Consider the following 20,225-nt stretch of genomic DNA (forward strand, 5'->3'; position numbering starts at 1 on the left):
AAAACTGCAATAAATTGTGTAAATTTTCGGTTTAAAAATATAATATCTTATTTATTTCAAATTGTATGGTCATAAAATATAAAATTAATATTTACTTTCTTCGTCTTGAAGTGAATGCTGGTAACATTAAGTCAAAAAAGGATGTCAAACGTTTACTTCGCTTACTAAATATAATTAAATTTAAGTTTTATTAAGTATTTAATTTTCACTTGGGCCGGATCATATACTATGTATTCGTTGTAGAAAAGTGCTGTAATAAAACTGTTTTTACGAAAGTTTCCTGTGCTCGCTGGTATTCCGTCGATGATCGAAGTCTTTGATGGAACATATGTACCACACCCTTGAACAGAATGTTCAGTTAGATTTGGAATGTTCGTGATCTTATGATTTGCAGCATATTGATATTGGCATTGACCTAAGGCCACTTCACACAGTAATATCAAACCGATGTCATTTGTTTTATCAGTCATGCAATAGTTGGCTAGAATAAAATCAAATTATTCTTTCTCTCTGTTACAAGATTTTTTCAATATTTTTTATACCTGATTTGCTTATAGCGTCAGCGAAGTAAATGCCTTTGCCAAACATGTAACCAGTATGTGTTGCTTCGGGAGGAGCCACTTTTAATCCATTCGATAAAATACTAACGAAATTCATAAGACGTGACCCGTGCCACAGCAGACGCTGATTGCTCACACCTTGCCATGCTTGAAAACGATTATCTTCACCGTGTCGTCGAACTTTGAATATTTCGAGAACTTCCAGTCTGTAGTTTTTGTGTGTTGGTCCATGAGTAGTTTTGGCAATTTCATTTATTTTCTTAAATTCATCTGAATTTTTGTCCACAGCTACGATGTCGGCTTTTAATTTCAGATAGCAAGCATCGAGTGGATTCGTTTTTTCGCCATTCTCTCCCTCGAGGAAACCATAAATCAATTCCATGTTTAGTAAACTCTCCAGCATTTCATTCTTTGCATTTACCTAAGGGGAGAATCACAAATGAAAAGAATAGAATTAATTTGTGAATAATCAACAAATAATCGAAAAAAATCAAAAAGAAAGAAAGACAATTTTTAAGTGAATGCCCCTTTGCATTTACCACATCGATTGAATTGATGACTGGTGGACGTTTTATACCAAACGCATGTGGAATCAGCGTATAAAACTTATTTGACGCTTCACGTAGTTGGCTATATGAATCATTTTGGCGAATCAATTGTACAATATCCCTGAGAACAGTCATTGCCGAACGGATTCCTTGAGCACTTATCTTTCCCAATGGCATTTGCTTTAAGTCTACATCACAGCCGAGCATCATGTTTTCCATTTGATTAATATTGAAAAGCATTTCCATTAATTGGTACACCGGTAGACTAAGTTTGGAGTTAACAAATGTGTTTGGCATTTTTCTATTGATACCAAAATCAATGTCCAAATGATAATATTTTTCCGGCCATTTGATGAATTGTTTAAGTTCGAATGGGTTTCCTGTTTTTTCTTCATAAATTGTGTTGAATGTTGTGCGGGCTTCTTCGAGAGAGTCAAATGTTTGAAGTCGTTTCGAACCAATGACTGTCGATATGCGACCCCATGCTTCAAATATCCAATACCTTGAATGCAGTTGTTGTTCATTTGATTCCAGCAACTGCATACGGTAGTATGAATTTCGATTGTTTTCAATGTCGACAAGACCTAAAACTGCTGAGTATTCCAATTCACCTCGATTTGTGGCACAACAATAAACATGAGCAATTTCATCCAAACCACATTCTGGATCGACCGCTGGTCCGTCTATTAACAAAAAATATTAATTTGATTTTTCTTTTTAAATCTGACCGTTTCATTTACCTCTCCATTTGTATGTTATTTTGTCTGGCAAAGATTTCGTGTAAAATTCATCTTCTCTTCTGATTTCGTCACTCTTTTCGATTCGAGAATACGGCTAAAAAAAATAGTCACAATGTAACTGTGAATTAAAACTGCAGTTATTAGAAGTCAGATGCCACATAACACTTACATCTCCACCCCAATCGCTTATGCATTTGGTTTTTATATATAAAATTGGATCATTTATTTGCGCCTCTGTTAGAAATTCTTCGGAAACGACTTGTATATTAAAGTGCTTGGCTTCGACGAATGAAGTTTCAGATTTTAGTAATTCGAATGAAGACGATATAACAGCTGCCACTTTGCTATGTATCTTATTCACAACTTTTCCTCCCATTTTTCTAACTTCTTTTTCTATTTCTTTGGCAGATTTACTGAGAATTCCGATGATGGCAAACTCCATCAGGAACAATGGTGGATGCTTATATGGCCTTTAAAAAATAATAAACAAAAAACAATCATAAGTATGTTTAAAATTGTCAAAACGAATCATTCATTCAATCTTACGCATAAATTAGGTCAGTCCCATTTTCGTCTGTTAGTCGAAACACATGGTATACACGCTTCCGAACCGAAGGCTTTATTTTTAGAGATGGGTATTTATTTGTAAATTTATGAGGTATTTTAGCTACATAACGTTCTGGTTCTCTTGTTTCCCAACCGCATTTTCCCCAATCATTTATATATGCACAAACATACGTTGAATTGCTGAAAATCATTCGTTCATTTCCGCATTGTTTGCATGGTTGTAAGGCACCAAAAATGATGACGTCTGATAAATGGTGTAGAATCTGCGTACGAAAAAAAAGGAAAAAATTATTTGGTCGGGGTAATGTCTGATTTTGGTTTAAAATAAAATCAACCACTAACATCACATTCAGCTTTGGGAACTATTTGGTTATTTTCCTCTAAAAACATAACTTGATACTCTTTGGAGACATTCCTTGCGAGTTTATCATACAACTTATAATATTCAATACTTTGATGTTCAATGTCTTTTTCCAGTTCATCCAGTTTGATGCCGTTTGTTTGTTCAGTCCGATTATAGATGCGCTTCATCACCCTGGTTGAATCAAGATAGATGATATTAAGTTTTTTAAATTTTGCACCAAATTGGAAATTTAAAAAAAACCGTACGGTATTTGATTTTTGATAGTTTCTTTGTCATAATCGGATAGTCTTTTGAAGCCGGGCAAAAGTTCGGCTGAGTGCGGCCAACCGAGTTGTGATCGTGCGCGAGCAAAGCAAACAACATGATACCAAGTAGCCTTTCCATCAATTGCCGTTTCTCGATTTGTGTCGATAATCACTTTCATAATTCGTATTTCACGTTCGCAAATTTTCTTTTGGCATCCTTCGCATGAAGCTTTGCCTGAACGCGCGTATTCAACATAAAAATCCGGCAGTTTAGCTGGTTGTTTCAATTTGATCGGCTCGTATTCGACAGTACCTAGTATGAATGATAATTATTATTTTTAAATTTGAAAGGTAATAACTAATTCCAACCTAAATTCTCTTTAATTGCAAGCTGATCGATATATCTAAGCTTGGCAAATCCGTCGAAAGCGGCTTCAGTTTGAGGTAGACGCGTTTTGAAAAAGCAAATTTGATGATACCATGCGGGAAATCGGTAGTCTTCGTCATCGGACTACAAAAAAAATCAATTTAAGATATATTACACACAAACAAACAAAGAAATCAGAGTATTTCACTTCAAATTGATGTTGTTTTTAAGAAGAAGCCGTACTAAAACTAAAAATAAAACACCAAACAAAACAATAAAGTACCCACTTGCAACATGATTGCGATTTTTATACAATCCACTAGAATTTTTTTCAGGCATTTGTAGCAAATCTGTTCACCAGTTGAATATAATACTTTATATGGCAATGAGTTATCCATGATTTTTTTTCGAATTAATTTTCTTTTAATTTTGCATCAAATGAAATAATTGAATAATTTTTGGCACAATAAATAAAGAAAAATATTCTTGTACATTATTACAGCCCTAAACATAGTCTCTAAACAAGCAATAAACAAATTGAAAGGACCAATCGATGCAATTGTTTACGTTTCATCCATACGTATTGTCAAACAGCTGTCACACAGGCTTGAATGAAGTTGCATTGTATTCTTAAGCCAATCATTTTGATTGCGCAGGGCTAGCTATTGTTAAATTTTATGATGTTGAATCGATTCAGTGAATGTGTGAGTTGACGATATGAATTTTGACTTTTTTTCTGCAACAATCGAATAACTTCTTGATTTGTATAACGTTTTTCTAATTTTAAATTATCAACTACTTTGATTACAACAACAATATAATACCTTTTTTCTTTTATGACAGTATAGTGTATACTCATACACATCATGACATTTAGCTGATACAAGCAGATGCACGTGAAATGTCAAATAAGTTTATGAGTGTTATTATTTCATTAGATATTGATATTGTTATTTGAAAGTCACTAGGAAATAATGTATGAAATTACATAATTTTAAATGAAATACATATCCTAGATTTTATTGAATTGTAAAGTTAAGTAGTACTGTGCACTGTGATCTAACAATTAGTTGTGAGAATAATGGCAAATTTAGGAAAACATTCAAAAAAATATTTAAACCAAAATGTGTGTGCTATTTTTGGTTGCGTATCGAACGCGTCAAATAATGTGTGTAACACATTACGACCACCAACGCGAACATTTTCGAGGACAAGTCATATGGCAAAATCAAGAAATTTTTACGTTGACTTAGAAATACCAAGAACTGCCACTCAGTCAGAAATTAAAAATGCATACTATAATTTATCGATGGCGTATCATCCAGATAAAAATAAGGGATGTGATGAGGCTGCAAAGAGATTTCGGCTCATTAGTGAAGCGTACGAAATTTTGGGGAATGTTCGTACCAGACGATTATATGATAAAGGTCTGTTAAAATGACTTTGAATCAAGTGGTTTTTTATAAAAATTGTAACTATTTTTATTTGCATTTCAGGTATTGGTTCATATGCCAAAGGAAAAACTCACAGTCCGGGCACAGAGACTGAAGTCGTCGAAGTCGAAGTCGAGGATGATGCTCAAACAAAATTTTATAAACAACATATGGTGAAATCGCAACCACCGATAATGGCAGATCGAATGACGGCACGAGATCTTGACGACTGGTCCAAAAGTAGAATAACGGAATGCTTTGAACGTCATCAAAATGCCCGGCAGAAATTACGTGAGGAACAGGAAGACAAGGAATTAAGTAATGTAAGGGGACAACAAATTCAAATGGTTTATGTCCTAGTCGTGCTTTTATTCATTATTGGAACTCTCTACGAAATCAAACAGGAACAGGATTTGGACGCTACATTAAAAGCACATAGAGAAAAGAAGTCATAGTATCATCAACATGTTGCAATATAAATATTGTTTATTTAATATTTATGACATATAAATTGTGTTCAAAAAAATAGTATGAAAAAGGAAATATGTTTGATATTGGAAATATATATTTTTTAAATTTATTTCAAAATCGACCGCTTCGTTTTCGGGCCGTGTATCTCGAATCAGCGCGTACTTCTTTTCCTTGTTGGCGTCTTCTTTCTTTCTTTTTCATAATCCATTCTTTAGATCCTTTCACTAGTTTTCCCCTGGCCTGTTTGGCCATTTCACGTCTCTTCGAGTATGGCACGCGATTTGTTTCATCTTCTTCTTCTCCCGTACCTAAAAATCGATTAAAACAATCGATTTAAAGAATTATTATTTTACATTGAAATATTGATATATTTACCTAATGCTTTTGGCAATTGGGCAACGCCGCCAGTCATGAGCACCAAAAAGTATTTCTTTGCTTTTGTTGAATTTGGATAATCAACTACTAATCCGCCATAAAAGCCAGCTTTCATAGCTTGTGTTGTGATCATTTCAATTTCGTCGCTGTTTTCAGGATAAAATTGAAATACGCATCGGGCGCATCGAGTCAATGATGCCAACAATGTGCTGAAAAATTTATATAATCGTTTTCGTGGATTGTGTGCACTGTGATTTGCATGGCATAACCATTGTATCGCTGAGATTGAAATGGCACCATCAAAGGTACCAGCTTTAAAAGGCATTCCGTGTCCCATGTCACCCAAAATTAAATCTCCTTCGACTTCACGATCAACGGCCACATTTAACATTGCCGATGATATATCGATTCCGATCCATTGATGGCCAGCTTCCTCTAAAGCTGAACCCGACAGTCCGGAACCACATCCTATGTCCAATATCAAAGACGGTTGATCTTCTGGTAAAGCCAACAATTCAATGGCTCTTTCACACATTTCCACCTGAATTTTGATGATCCGAGAACTGGAAAATGAAGAAAAATCGAATTAAAAGAAATGTTTCATTTCTATATGACATTTGCTTCAGCTTACTTGCTCGAATACTTCTTTGCTTCATCATCATTATAGAACTACAGAGAAAAGATTTTAAATAGATGTAAACGTTAATAAATCAAGCGTGATGCGATGAAAATGATGATGATTTTTCTTGTAGCTATTTGAATGCACTTACGATATCTGGTGGAGCTTGATGTTCTGGTCGTGACATATTCTTTTTTTTAAAGCAATTGATTCACTGAAAATAAACAATAACTAAAATCAACGTGCTAGTCTTCTACGTTTTGGGTTTATTGCTTTGATGAAAATGTTTGGTTATGTTGTGCATATGTCAAACATCTGTCATTTGTGTGAAACGATGTTCGAAAATAATCGCATACAGAAACCATTCGTCATTTTCGAATCGTTGATCGTCATATTATATATACGACGAATATTTTATATGAAACAATTTATTCCAAGTCCATCATTTGTCAACATCACTTGACTTTTTCTCCGAGTCTCGTGACCTATTCATTTTTCTCATACTTTTTTTTTCACACCAATTTTTATTTTAACAAAGCTAATATTTCGAGTTTAATTTTGTGTTTTTCTATACAATATCGTTGGAATTAAACCAAAATGGTGAAAAATATTGTTGTGGCGATACTATTATCGTTGGTTTGTAACACTTTGGCATTGAATGAAAATTTTTCGCCAGTTCTTCTGTGGAAACACAAAGACAATCCAAATGTGATTGAAAACAGTGTTATTTCGGCTACAACGAAAATGAGTCAACGTGATTTTGAGAGTCGTGTCACTTCATTGCTTGTGGATCAAAAAATCGTTTTCTTCATCCTTCCAGACTTGTGCCCAGAAGATCTTGGCGCAAAAAATGAAGACAATATCAAAGCCTTCCAGAACATCGCCAGTAAAGCTGATATTGTAGAGTACATTCCATATGTTGAAAATGCTGCGGATAATAAAGTGACACAGGGAAACAATGTCGTTGATGCTTCAGTGTCGACCACAAACGATTTGGAGCCCGAACCAAGCAGCAACGCAAAAGTTATCGTGGTACAATTGCCTGGTTATCACGAATCTGAGTCAAAATTCCATTGGTTGGCCCGTTGTGATCGTGCCATGCATGGCGTGAGTCAGAAATACAAAGATGCACTTTTCATTTTGTCATCCGAAAAGAATTCCCGTTTGCAACAACAAGAAGAAGAACATTCGCGCAAAAGACGAGCCGCCGACGACACAAAAACCGGCACCATTTACAACGGCACCGATGCCGCTATCTACTTCGAAGGTTTTTTCAAACACATGAAGAATCAAAAAAAGGACCAAGATGATACTCAAATTGCAATTAGCGAAAGCGATATTGAAGCGTCTAAAAAGGGAAGCACCCTCATTGTTTCATTCAAAAGTGAAATTCCAATTACACTTGTCTTCGACCTTGGAGAGTCGCAATTTTGGTCTCTAAATATTACGGAGTCGTCACAAAATGAGAAAAAACCATTGAACGTGTCCCTTGACATGGGTGCACCAACAAATTTCTCCTTCAGTTGTACATCAGGTGTACGCATTAATGTCCATGATTATGTACCAGATGTTGAATTTGTTTATTTTAAAAGATTCCAAATTCAGCCCATTTTTGATGGGAAGAAGATTGATAAATTTGCAGACTCATACGATTGCACTGGCTTCACAAGTGCACCGATTTGGGCTGGCCTATTCATCACATTCCTATTACTTGGAATCATTGCAGGTGGCATTTCATGTATCATGGACATTCGTACCATGGACCGTTTTGACGACCCCAAAGGGAAGACAATTACGGTGACTGCAAGTGAATAAGCACAATATTTCACACCAACAAAAACATCAGTTTGCTCCAACAAATTTCAATAAGCATAATGTGCCTTTTTGTTGCATGGAATTATTATTAGAAATATTGTTTACAAATTATTGATGTTAATGAATAGAATTTTATCGAAAATCAAATATGTCAATTTATTTTATGGAGACAAACGCTCAAATATTAGAATCAAATTTAGAATTGAGAAAAGTAGAAATGTTACATGTTTGCTGTTACTTTCCGCTCATTTTTGGTTGAATAAAAACAAATACATAGAAAAATAAATAAAATTGAAAATGCATTTTTATTCAGTTTTTGTTAGATCGTCAACGACTATAGTAAAATATTAAAATTTATAAATATTTTAAACGAGCATTAGATCTAAAAGTAGGTTAAAAAACATGATTATCATTATTAACTATTGATTTGATGATATGGAGTTGAATACATTTTATGATTGACCTTCAAATACTTTTCATATCGATTTATTCCGTATTTTTATTCGTTTTCTCAACGAGATGTAATTTTTCAGCTTCTTTAAGACACTCAACGGCAATTTCCCGTGCTTTGGCTCTGCTTTCATCCGGCAACTGTGCCAACCCATTGAGCAAGTCGATTACATCAGTGTTTAGTAATTTTTCGGCCAATTCGGTACTCGACCGAATTACATTCAGCACAATGACCAATCCACGGTGCTGCACGGCTGTCGATGGATTCGCAATTAGTGTATGGAATATTTCTAACCATGCATTTGGTTCAAACATTTTTTCACAACATTTTTTACTGTCGGATGTTAGAATGGCCAATGCGCCCGCAGCGGCCATTGCTGTTTCTTCATCTTCTTCTTGGCACAGAAGGCATAAAAATTTAACACGATCATTTTTCGATTCGAACAATTTCACAACATCCTTGGACATAACCAAGTTACATATGACCTGAGTGGCAGCTCGACTCAACAACAAATGGTCTTCCATGAGATACATTTCAATTTTCTGCAAACCGCCTTCTTTAATGATTCGCTGTCGCACCGTGTCGTTCATGGCTGCCAAATTACAGAGAGCCATTAATGCTTCAAAGTTTTCCAATGCCTTGTAATCTTGGTGTAACTGATTCAAGAGTGGACGAATCACCTCGAGATTTCGTTGTCCAGAGAATGCAATCTCTGGATTGATTGTTATACCGATTCGTGAAAGAGCTTGAGCTGCTTGACGCTTGCCTTTCTCCGTGCAATTGAAACAAAGTGGCAATAATGCTTTTGCGCCACCTTGTTGCACTACTTTGCCTCGCAACTCTTGCAAATTACAAATTGCATTCAGTACACGGGCAATTAATTCTTTCGAATTGTTACTTTCGGTTTTGCTGAGTGCCACCAAGGCGCTAACAATGCCAGCGTCTGTTAGCATTGAAATGCGCTTATTTATAAAGTCCTCATCGTCTAATTCGTGCTCCTCTGGGATGTGATGCTTTGCAAATTTGGCCAGTTCAACCATTTCGGGTAGAATTTCTTGTTTATCGTATGCGTTGCATAAATTAACAAATGTTGTAACAATACCATATAGTACATCTTGATTTCCGGTCTTGGCCAGATCAATGAGTGATTGAATGGCTGCCGTATCTTCGCATAATTTTTCTTTAACTTCAGCATCCAATGTCAAATAAGCCAAACCATCGGCCGCCCATTTTCGAATGTCTTTGTCTTTGCCGGGTTTGATTAAAAATCGACGACATGCTTCGGCTAATTTCAACGTTGCACCGTCAGCAAATGGACGAATAGAGGCATCAACACCACCGGAACTACCGACTTTACAGAGACCCACCAATGCACGAACTTTAATCGAATCGTCTTTGGAGTGGTACAAATTCTTCAAAATATCAACACCTTGAGACATGATGGCCTTTGCTTTGTCCTGCTTCAAACAAGCGGCAACGATGCATTCACATGCAACTCTCTGTTGAAGCACATCGTCCGACTGAGCAAATGCCAAAACCATTTGCAATATTCCCTCTCGGCCAATAATCGTCGCACCGACGTCCATTGCACAAGTCAAAATCGCTGTAATAACTACAACAACACGTACTTTTTCCTCCAATTCTGGATCCAAAAGTTTATCTACAAACAAATGAAAAAAAAATTGTGTAAAAATATACATCTTGATTCTTGATTCTTCTTTTCGTTTACCTTTTATAAATTCATCCACTTGTTCTGTGTAACGTTCACGTAATTTATCGTAGTACATATTGTCATAAATTCGTGACAAACACACTGCTGCAATGGTCCTTGACGATGGCGTAATTTCCATTGAACATTCCGACTTATACTCTTCCATTTCGCTGCACACTTTCAGCAAACGATGTAATCCTTTGATTTCGATTAAACGTTCCGCCCAATTCAATGCATCATAATTAATGTTACGTGTGATGACTTCAATAATGGCATCTCGGGCCAATCCACTTATGGTTGGCTCTGTTATCGAATAGACGAGAGTCGATAGAATTGCATCGATTTCACTATTATTCTCCTCACAAAGTTCCTTCACGGGTTTTGAGCCCGTTTTTGTGTCCATGCCCGAAAATGAATTTAAAATCGTTTGGATACAGTGTTGGACCGCATTTACGCGTTCAGTATCTTTGCTGTTTAAAATTTGGAAAAACCATGGCACACCTATAATTTTCAAAACTTCGCGGGTTCGTTGCAATGATCTACTGCACACTTCACTAATCGTTCTGATTGCATTCACACTAATCTCCTTCTTTTTCTCGTACTTCAAGAGATTAACAATTTTCTGGATGACGCCCGACTTTAGAAGAATATCAGCTCCGACATGTTCTCTTGCCAAAACTAAAATATTATTCATTGCTGAGGCACGTGTGTCCATTGGCTTTTCCATATCGAATGCTAGCTCCACCATTTTTTGCACCTTGTTCGAGGTTTGTGCATTCTCTTCAGCTCGACGTTGAACAATCGTGTGCAATTCTTCGACAAAACTTTTAACCGATTTATCACTTTTGTCAATATTCCATACGTTCACTGCATCCCGATAGGCTTCTTCAAAACGGCCCAACTGCTCGTTGGCCTGTGCTCGACGAAACAATGCCTTTGGTTCGTTCGGTTCCAATTCCAATGATTTGTTACAATCTCTTACGACAAGCTCGAACTTTTCCAACTTCAAATATGCGGCCGCACGATTTTTGTAGAATGTTGCCAATTGCTTGTGTTTTGTTCCACGTTTGATTGCCATTGTATATGCCTCGACTGCACCTGTCCAATCACAATTCTTAAAAGATGAATTTCCTTGCTCCTTAAACGCAACTGCTTCGTCGTTTAATTGCTCTGTAGTCATTCTGATTGAATTACGTTGATCACTTTATCTACACAAATCAAACGATTTTTTTTTTATCAATATTGATTTTCTTTGCACTCCTTCAGCTTAGTTTTCTGTAGTTAAATTACTTACTGCGAAACCGGTTGCTTTTTATATATAAGCAAAATGATGTATTTTTGAAATGTGCTCGAGAAAATTCTCAGTGTTTCTAGAATTTCACACAAATACGCTTTTCATTCGGGAACATGCGATGCAATATAGTATTTTCTTTTTAAAAATAGACAATCATTCGAATGTGTGTTGAGTGGAAAAACTAAAAATAAACATGTTTTCTCTGAATGTTTTGACAGGTCATTCAAATTGTGTGCATCATCGCTACAACTACAGTGACTGTGTGATATTTGCATCGGACAATACGTCTTAGTAGTTTTAAAGTATATTTGTTGTCATTACGTTGACATCGAATTCGATGTTTCAATATCGAAATATTGTGCAAAAAATACCGTTTCGAATCATAGCAAACTAAATGCAATACAAAGCATTTTGTATGTATGTCGATAAAATCTGCACTTAATAGTCTGAATATCATCACATTTTGGAAGAAAAAAATTCATTGTTAACCATTCACCATGGAAAATAACAAGAAAGGTGATGTTCAAAATGCTGTTAATTCCATCGGTTGTGTGATGTGCGCAACAAATTTCACATGGCAAGATGACCAAAACACAATCGTGACAAGATGCGGCCATCTGTATCATAAAGAATGCCTCGAAAAGTGGTTCGATTCGATGGATTCGTAAGTGGAAAATTGGAAAATTACAAAAAGCGAAAATTAATGATTTCTTGGTATTTAAATACGATTCAATTATAGTCTCAATCCAATTGGTGTTTACACTTGTCCGGATTGCCGATCGGTTATTGGTGATGCTGACATAAAGCCGGTCTATATGCACTACACGTCGTCGGATGACATTCAATCGCACTTGGTGGAAATGAAGCGTCAAAAAGAAGAAAGTCAACAACTCAAGAGCCTACTAACGCAATGTACAATTGAATTGAAAAAGATTCAACAAGAATTGACATCGGAAAAGGCCAAATATAAACGTTTGACAACCAAACATCGTGCACTTGAAAAAAAATTCGAAGTCGCAAAACAAAAATCATGTCCACGGTGTACATCATCGAGTTCATCTGGTCAATTGAAAATTACAACCACAAAGAAATCATCGAAAGTGAGTATATGGAATTTGAATTGGAGACATACATTGATTTCATGATAAATCGTATTTGTGGTATTTCGTTTAGGTTACAACACTCCAGGTTGCTTCAGTTGGTACACAAAAACACACGAAGATATTACGGTAGACATTTGAATTTCATTTTTTTGGTCGAAATTAGAAGATGATTATAGGATTTTCTTTTATCTTTGTATACAGAAGCCGCGAATACACCTACTCAATTTAAGGAAAGTTTGGCGTTTATTTAAACCCACCAAAATTGTGATTGTTCCTAGTGAAAGGGGAAAAAACATGTTGAAGTCTAATCGAAGTAGTCAACTATCAAAATCACAATCGATTCTCAAAATTTAACTATCGTTTCCAAAATCTCATTAAGTTGAATGATGAACATCAGACCACTTTGATTTAGATTTAATATATATTATATACAGCGACCATTAGTTGTAAGCATTACCAAATAATTTGTATTTCCGAACTATGAAAAGCATTCCGTTTCAAATGAGCATCAATTTTTTTTTTTTTGAATGAATCCAAACAAAATACATATTATCATATTTACAAAATGCATACTCTGCAAAATGATGTTCTCTTCGTTCAGGAATCAATGAAGAATGCAATATTTATACAAACCGAAGAAAATAATGTCAACAAATATGAAACAACAATGTGACAAAAATCGAATTTATTTTTTTACACAAAAATAAAACCATATTATAATGTAAAAATGAAAATGAATAAAAATTCCATGATATTTATGTAAAATGAAAACAAAAATTGAAATTTGGGTTTGTGTTCAATTTTTGGCGCTGAATGAATCTTTTTCGCACAAACTTCATGCTGCTGATAAATGATTGTGTTCTTTTGTATGAAAAACACCCAGAACATGCATCTTATACATATAAACAGTACATTTCACTGACTCATACAGCGCCCTATCGCTCTGTGTTCACATACACACAGAGATGTCTTGACGTCAAATTCCGTTTGACTCAAAGAAACAGCACTGCGATACACACATACGCACACATTCATTACGAAAACAGCTCACATACGAAAAGAAAACAAAGAAGAAGAATCATAGTTAGTGTCCATCAGTCGGCCATATTTAATATTTGTTTGAGTAACTCTTAGTTGCAACGCAGTTCATATTTCCGCACAGAGTGAAATGCAAATAAAGAAAGTTATCATTTAAAAACCCAATAAAATCGTGCATTTTAAGTGAATCAATGAATTCACATTTGTTGCAATGACTAAATGTATGCGCATTTCATAGTGAAACAATACGATTGCTGATATTCAAAACGAAATTCGCTGTCAATATACCGCTTGCAGCGGTAAATAAAAGAACAAACGACAAAGCGAAAAAAATACACATCATACACGGAAGTAACATATAGCCAATAATATAAAGGTGAAGTGACCGAAATTATCGAACGGAATTCGTAACAGTGAACTCAATTACAAGCCATTGAATCAGTGTCACAGTCTGGTTGATTGACATTTCTATTTAAGAAAGGTGAAAAACCGCATCATTGTGAAATTGTCGTCATTATTAGTGAATAGCAAGTGCAACTAATATTGACTTGAGCTAGTTTTAAATTAACTTTGTCCTCAAATAATCAAACAAACACTACAACAACAAAAAAACCAACACCCAATTTCAAATTGTTAGTTGAAAACGAAAAATAATTAAACACAAAATAAAGAGAAAAAAAAACCAAAAGTCACTCATTCAAATTAAATTCAGCAATTACTGTTGAGTGGAACGAAAAAAAAACAGTTGACACATAGCAAGCACCACAGTGACAACTAAAATCTAGTTTAGTTTTTAGTGTGTTTTTTTCGTTTTGACTTTTTTTTCACGTTAATACATTAGATTCATGACATGAATCCAATGCCGAACGGTGCACCAACATCGGCTGATGCATGCCTGTCGATAGTGCACTCCTTGATGTGCCATCGACAAGGTGGTGAAAGTGAGAGTTTTGCTAAGCGTGCAATCGAGTCTTTGGTAAAAAAACTAAAGGAAAAACGCGATGAATTGGACTCATTGATAACTGCAATCACAACAAATGGAGCACATCCAAGCAAGTGTGTAACCATACAACGAACGCTTGATGGTCGTTTGCAAGTACGTATATATAACGATATATAGATGTTTATATCGCATGAATCATGTGATTCAATTAAAAATCAACACATTTCTCATACATTTTTTTGACAATTGCAGGTAGCCGGCCGAAAAGGATTTCCTCATGTGATCTATGCAAGAATTTGGCGTTGGCCTGACTTGCATAAAAATGAACTAAAACATGTTAAATACTGCCAATTTGCGTTCGATTTAAAATGTGATTCAGTTTGTGTGAATCCATATCATTATGAGCGTGTTGTTTCGCCTGGCATCGATTTATCTGGATTAACACTACAATCGGGACCAAGTCGTATTGTGAAAGACGAATATTCAGCGGGTTCAGTCGTTCCACCCGGGGCACTTGATATGGATCCCAACGAAATGGGCACAATTCATCATGCCGGTCCAATGCCTACACAAGGATACGGATATCCACCAGGTATGTCATTTTTGTTATGAAAAAAACAAAAAAACAAATGCATTATCAAACCGAGGAAAAACAAAACATACTCTCGGACTCTGGAGATGGATACTGTTGTTTAATTTTACAATTTCGTATTAGTTTCGAAATTTGTGACGCTTTCAAAGTATATACTGAATTTGATTACTATTTTTTCTTCAATTTGTTTAATTTGAAACTGTTTTGCTGTTACGCTTGCTTTTTTGAAACATTTTTGTTTGTTATCGTTTACAAAGCTATTTATCATTATGACTTAAGAATTTTCATCTATGGCTCTTGTGTTCTTCATTTTCTATTATTTTGTTTGAAAATTGGTGTTTATGAATTATATTCGATGCAGGTGATCCAAGTCAATTGGGAAGTCTTTATGGTCGTATACCAAAATTAGAGCCAACAGAGACTCAGAGAAGTCAATGGATGGCTCCAAATCCGCGCCCATCCGCTCTTGTGCATCGTAAGCTATATTTATTTTATTTTACAAAATTCGAATCTTTTTCATTTCGCATTCGGAATGCTTTTAGTTTGTTTTAGCGCATACCTTAAATCGATAATAATTTGCTCTAATCTCAGTAGAATGATGAACATTCTTTTTTACCATAAAATAGTTTACTAACATATCAACTTATTAAAGTTACCAACTTGTACACATTTCACTAGTTGTAGCAATTGTTTTTATCTCTCACCAATCTAACCACCTCACCTTCAAACATCACATAGTGTTAGAATCATATCGATTTTCACATCTTAAATTGATCGTGTTTGATGCTTTTTTTAGCAACTGTTCCTCATCCGATGGCAATGCCACCGCTACAAATACAAACGAATCATAATCAAATGGCGCCACAGCCGCCACCAGCTGGCGGCCAACCACCAAATAATGGTCCAAATATGTCGATTGGATCGTTACCAACTGATCCTCAGATATCTATACAATCCGTATCAACAAATTCACAGCAATCAACATCGTCACCAACTTATGGTTACAGTGATCAGCAATCAGTACAAGTAGCATCACAACCAATCAATTCAGCTAACGAAGGATCTCTACCGAATTCGATTGTGTCTTCACCGATTTCACCGCATATTCAACAAAATGGATACAATGGAGCGACAACGAAAAATTCAGCAAACCTACCCGGAAATGGTCAGTTACCAAATTTTGCACAAGGATTACCAAATGCGCCGCATAACGGGGCTCAAGGCACTTGGTCTGGACAACATACACTCACTTATACACAATCTATGCTACCAGATCAACGAAATTCACATACAAACTACTGTAAGTGCTCATTATTTGCAATGTATGCTCTATATTTTGAAAAATTCACATTTTCTTTAATTCATTTCGATCAATAGGGCAACCTGAAGCAGGTGGACAACAACGTTTACCCTTACTGTCACGTCAACCGGCACCAGAGTATTGGTGTTCAGTTGCATACTTTGAATTGGACACACAAGTCGGTGAAACATTTAAAGTTCCATCAAGCAAACCAAATGTTATAATCGATGGTTATGTTGATCCATCGGGAGGGAATCGCTTTTGTTTGGGTGCATTGAGTAATGTGCATCGTACAGAGCAAAGTGAACGGGCACGTTTACACATTGGCAAGGGTGTGCAATTAGATTTGCGTGGCGAAGGTGATGTCTGGATCCGTTGTTTGAGCGATCATTCAGTATTTGTACAGAGCTATTATTTGGATCGTGAAGCTGGCCGTAGTCCGGGCGATGCTGTGCATAAAATCTATCCACAAGCTTACATTAAAGTATTTGATTTACGTCAATGTCATCGACAAATGCAATCTTTAGCGGCAAATGCACAGGCAGCAGCAGCAGCACAAGCGGCTGCCGTTGCCGGATTAAGTTCACAATTGGGAGGACCACCGAGAAGTAAGTTGAACAAACACGACGAATCAATTTCAGACGGAGTCAGTTTTTGAATGAAATTTTCTTTTTATTTGAATAGATATAACGGCTGCGGCTGGTATTGGCGTTGATGATTTAAGGCGCTTGTGTATTTTACGTTTAAGTTTTGTTAAGGGCTGGGGCCCAGACTATCCACGATCATCAATTAAAGACACACCTTGCTGGATTGAGGTACACTTACATCGCGCACTACAATTACTTGATGAAGTACTCCATCAAATGCCGATTGACGGGCCTCGGGCTAACGAATAAAGCGTTTTTTTTACCTAGTGCAAATGTCACAATCTCTTCATCCCTCTTTTTTGGTTTAATTTGTACAAACAAACTAAAAAAAACTTACTCTATTTTGACATTGAAAGTGGAACTCAAATTGTTTATAAAGATTCTTTCATATATTTACACACAACCACAAACACACAGACAACAACAACAATAACAACAGAAAAAAGATAACCAACATAATTTTATTTCAACAATCACCAACCAAATAGAAACAAAAATAGATATACCGGTGACAAAATGCAATAAAATCTCAACGTTTAAAGCAAAGACGATAGTTTATTAGAAAACACTGCATAAATGTGTTGAATAAAAAAAAAAAAACAAACAAACGAAAAGAAAAATCTAGCATATTTTTGACACTAATTGATAAGAAACATGAATCCATTGCAGAAAGAAAACATGCTCTAAATGCAACCTACTTATACAAACGTTTTAAAAATTTCTATATTATACACATATTATACAAATTGCATAACTATTAAAAACACAAAATGAGTTTTTAAGTATGTTAGTTGGTTAGTTGCTGTTAAAGGATACATATTTTTTAGGCAAAGACAGATACACACACACACACACACAAAAGTGACAAAAGGCAAAATTAAAATTCAAACACATGTTTTTAAAGATTGAAGTGCGTATTAAAATCAAGATGGAGAAAAGTTAAACACTATACCAGATTCTACAATTGCAATATTAAGTATATTTATAACAAATGAAAACAAAATGATCCGACAACTTGGAAAACTGTGAATTCGATTGTAGTACGACAAAAACAAATGTACGAAAGTTACACCTACACACACATACATACGAAAATAATAATAAATTGAATGATAAACACTGTACCTGTTGAATAAGGAGACAAAAAAATGGAAGTAAAAACAACAACAACAACATTAACAACAAAAAGAAAAACCAACTACAAAACACATAAAGTGAATTAACCAGTGGAATTCGCTGAATCCCTTAAGGTTTCCGCTTTGTTACAACGCAATCGCTTACTTATTAGCTTATTAACAAATGAATGATGATGACTAACTAATATTTATTATGCAAAAATAGTAACCGCTAATCGGCAACTTCATTTTGTTATTATCAGTGCAAAACAAGTGTCCACTCTTTTGTGTACGGATAAACATCAACGATGACATTTCTTAGACGGTTTTTTTTTGTCGTGGACTTCGTTTCTTTCGTTGATTGACAAGTTCATGCTTTTAAGTGTGTACATAGAACGTTTGACGCAAATCATTTTAATTAAGTGTTTGTTTACACCTTTTTGTTCACTCTTTAATTACTACTTACTTAACAGCAACATAAAATCGCTCGATCACCTGGTGCGACGAATTAATTATTACATTGCAATTAGATAAAGTATTGCATGCAAAGTATGTATACGGATTAATTGCGAAATAATTGAATTAATTTGCAACTCTGTATTTTATTTCTTCGATTGCCTTTAACCATTTTGAAAATGAAATGCTCGAGTGTTTTTACACGCTCTGAGGCTATTTATATAATTTTTTTTTAATTAAACGGCAGCTATTATGCAAAATAGCATTGAAAAATTAACGATCAGCAATTAGTTTTGTTTTTGTACTGAATGTATGTTGACTTTATTTTTCGACGTCACATTAATGCGGTCAAAGTATTTTATATGCTAAAAGAATAGAGAAATCAGAACGATTCATTTTCTCTGGTCGTTCTGACACACGGATGTCGTTTGGCGTTTCGTCAAGCAAAGAAAAAAAAATTGAGAAAAAAATTTGATTGATTGATTTTTGGCTGTGACACTTTCAATCAATTTATTTAGGTTATTTTACGATATTGTTTAATCATTTGATTTCGATGAGCTGAAAAGGAGAATAAAAAAAGGAACTTATCTAAAACATAAATTCAAATGGGAAAAGTCGCAAAAATGTCCATTCGTATAAGTTTGATTTTTGTTGTCGCTTCTTTTTTACGTTTGATTTAGCTCTGACAGTGGGCATAAGTTTGAATGCGTGAACCGTTTTTTTAGAGTATTTCTTTAGTGCGCCAAAACAATAACTACTTGAAAACCGTTTCTAGTTATCGATAAATTCAAACAAAGCAAAATACGTAAACATAAATTCCTAAATTTGATCTTTGTATGTTTCTGATTCAGGTATTTTTCTCTTTTTCATTTTATTCAAGGTTTAGTTGTAAGAAATGAGTGTCTGACCATTAATACATGCTACGTGCAATTTTATACACAGTTTGCCCAAAATGTTTGAGCACAATTTGATGGCCTCCAAAGAATATAATTCAAATGACGTTGAAATGAATTGTTTTGACACATTTTACGAAAAGCAACAAACTATTTGAATCTTAAAGATAAGTCTAATGAAATAAAGAAAAACATCCATGCCCAAAACCATTTAGAGAACTGTAAAGAATTAAAAACAAAAAAAAAACAAAAAACAAATTTAAGATAAAACCAACAACACACCGAAACAAATGTCATTAAAGAAATCCTTTGAATAAAGTAATTTTGCATAATAATTATGTATTGGATTTAATTTTTTTCTTCTTACTTTTCTATTGTCTTGTTATTTGGAATCATCCAAGTTACCAACGAGGAGGCGAGCTCTTGGCTATAAAGCTGAAAATGTTATAAACGTACCCAATATATGAGAGATGGATATTCTGGATAGTCTTCGCGTATGCGGGAGTTAGTGTTGACGTACGCATAAACACTCAATCTATCGCGGGAATTAAAAATAAAATATTTTTAAAAAAATATTT

The 20,225-nt window shown here is 35.0% G+C and overlaps 7 protein-coding genes across 8 annotated transcripts; 4 read left to right on the plus strand and 3 right to left on the minus strand.

Annotated features, from left to right (window-relative positions):
* Positions 1-10: 10 nt before the first annotated feature.
* On the minus strand, positions 11-3,929 carry LOC116350629 (poly [ADP-ribose] polymerase-like). The gene is made up of 10 exons (XM_031782479.1): positions 3,679-3,929; positions 3,394-3,535; positions 3,025-3,337; positions 2,758-2,950; positions 2,395-2,678; positions 2,018-2,318; positions 1,849-1,942; positions 1,100-1,791; positions 543-981; positions 11-481 (listed from the first exon to the last, which is right to left on the minus strand). The coding sequence occupies exons 1-10, from the start codon at positions 3,787-3,789 to the stop codon at positions 165-167; spliced, it is 2,886 nt and encodes a 961-aa protein (XP_031638339.1). The 5' UTR covers positions 3,790-3,929; the 3' UTR covers positions 11-164.
* Positions 3,930-4,316: 387 nt separating this feature from the next.
* LOC116350639 (dnaJ homolog subfamily C member 30, mitochondrial-like) lies at positions 4,317-5,622 on the plus strand. The gene is made up of 2 exons (XM_031782490.1): positions 4,317-4,818; positions 4,888-5,622. The coding sequence occupies exons 1-2, from the start codon at positions 4,473-4,475 to the stop codon at positions 5,277-5,279; spliced, it is 738 nt and encodes a 245-aa protein (XP_031638350.1). The 5' UTR covers positions 4,317-4,472; the 3' UTR covers positions 5,280-5,622.
* Positions 5,401-6,583, minus strand: LOC116350638 (probable 18S rRNA (guanine-N(7))-methyltransferase). Its single transcript, XM_031782489.1, has 4 exons — positions 6,441-6,583; positions 6,302-6,339; positions 5,671-6,233; positions 5,401-5,603 (listed from the first exon to the last, which is right to left on the minus strand). Exons 1-4 carry the CDS (start codon positions 6,474-6,476, stop codon positions 5,407-5,409), a joined length of 834 nt encoding a protein of 277 aa, XP_031638349.1. The 5' UTR covers positions 6,477-6,583; the 3' UTR covers positions 5,401-5,406.
* Positions 6,584-6,730: 147 nt separating this feature from the next.
* On the plus strand, positions 6,731-8,251 carry LOC116350636 (V-type proton ATPase subunit S1-like). The gene has a single exon (XM_031782487.1). It carries the CDS (start codon positions 6,887-6,889, stop codon positions 8,102-8,104), a length of 1,218 nt encoding a protein of 405 aa, XP_031638347.1. The 5' UTR covers positions 6,731-6,886; the 3' UTR covers positions 8,105-8,251.
* A 127-nt stretch (positions 8,252-8,378) lies between these two features.
* LOC116350631 (protein unc-45 homolog B) lies at positions 8,379-11,766 on the minus strand. Its single transcript, XM_031782481.1, has 3 exons — positions 11,561-11,766; positions 10,285-11,474; positions 8,379-10,215 (listed from the first exon to the last, which is right to left on the minus strand). The coding sequence occupies exons 2-3, from the start codon at positions 11,444-11,446 to the stop codon at positions 8,591-8,593; spliced, it is 2,787 nt and encodes a 928-aa protein (XP_031638341.1). The 5' UTR covers positions 11,447-11,474; positions 11,561-11,766; the 3' UTR covers positions 8,379-8,590.
* Positions 11,767-11,923: 157 nt separating this feature from the next.
* Positions 11,924-13,327, plus strand: LOC116350813 (E3 ubiquitin-protein ligase TRAIP-like). Its single transcript, XM_031782758.1, has 4 exons — positions 11,924-12,224; positions 12,300-12,660; positions 12,734-12,789; positions 12,865-13,327. Exons 1-4 carry the CDS (start codon positions 12,058-12,060, stop codon positions 12,890-12,892), a joined length of 612 nt encoding a protein of 203 aa, XP_031638618.1. The 5' UTR covers positions 11,924-12,057; the 3' UTR covers positions 12,893-13,327.
* Positions 13,328-13,754: 427 nt separating this feature from the next.
* LOC116350685 (mothers against decapentaplegic homolog 4) lies at positions 13,755-19,910 on the plus strand. 2 transcript variants are annotated; one of them, XM_031782576.1, is made up of 6 exons: positions 13,756-14,797; positions 14,897-15,236; positions 15,598-15,711; positions 16,033-16,536; positions 16,614-17,144; positions 17,221-19,910. In XM_031782576.1, the coding sequence occupies exons 1-6, from the start codon at positions 14,552-14,554 to the stop codon at positions 17,430-17,432; spliced, it is 1,947 nt and encodes a 648-aa protein (XP_031638436.1). In that variant the 5' UTR covers positions 13,756-14,551; the 3' UTR covers positions 17,433-19,910. The 2 variants fall into 2 exon arrangements, with proteins under 2 accessions (XP_031638437.1, XP_031638436.1); XM_031782577.1 differs by lacking the exon at positions 15,598-15,711 and having other exon boundaries at positions 13,755-14,797.
* Positions 19,911-20,225: the final 315 nt, after the last annotated feature.

Source organism: Contarinia nasturtii, unplaced genomic scaffold, assembly GCF_009176525.2.
Source record: "Contarinia nasturtii isolate CC-2019 unplaced genomic scaffold, AAFC_CNas_1.1 Cnas_scaffold_4311, whole genome shotgun sequence".
NCBI classification, from domain to species: Eukaryota; Metazoa; Arthropoda; class Insecta; order Diptera; family Cecidomyiidae; genus Contarinia; species Contarinia nasturtii.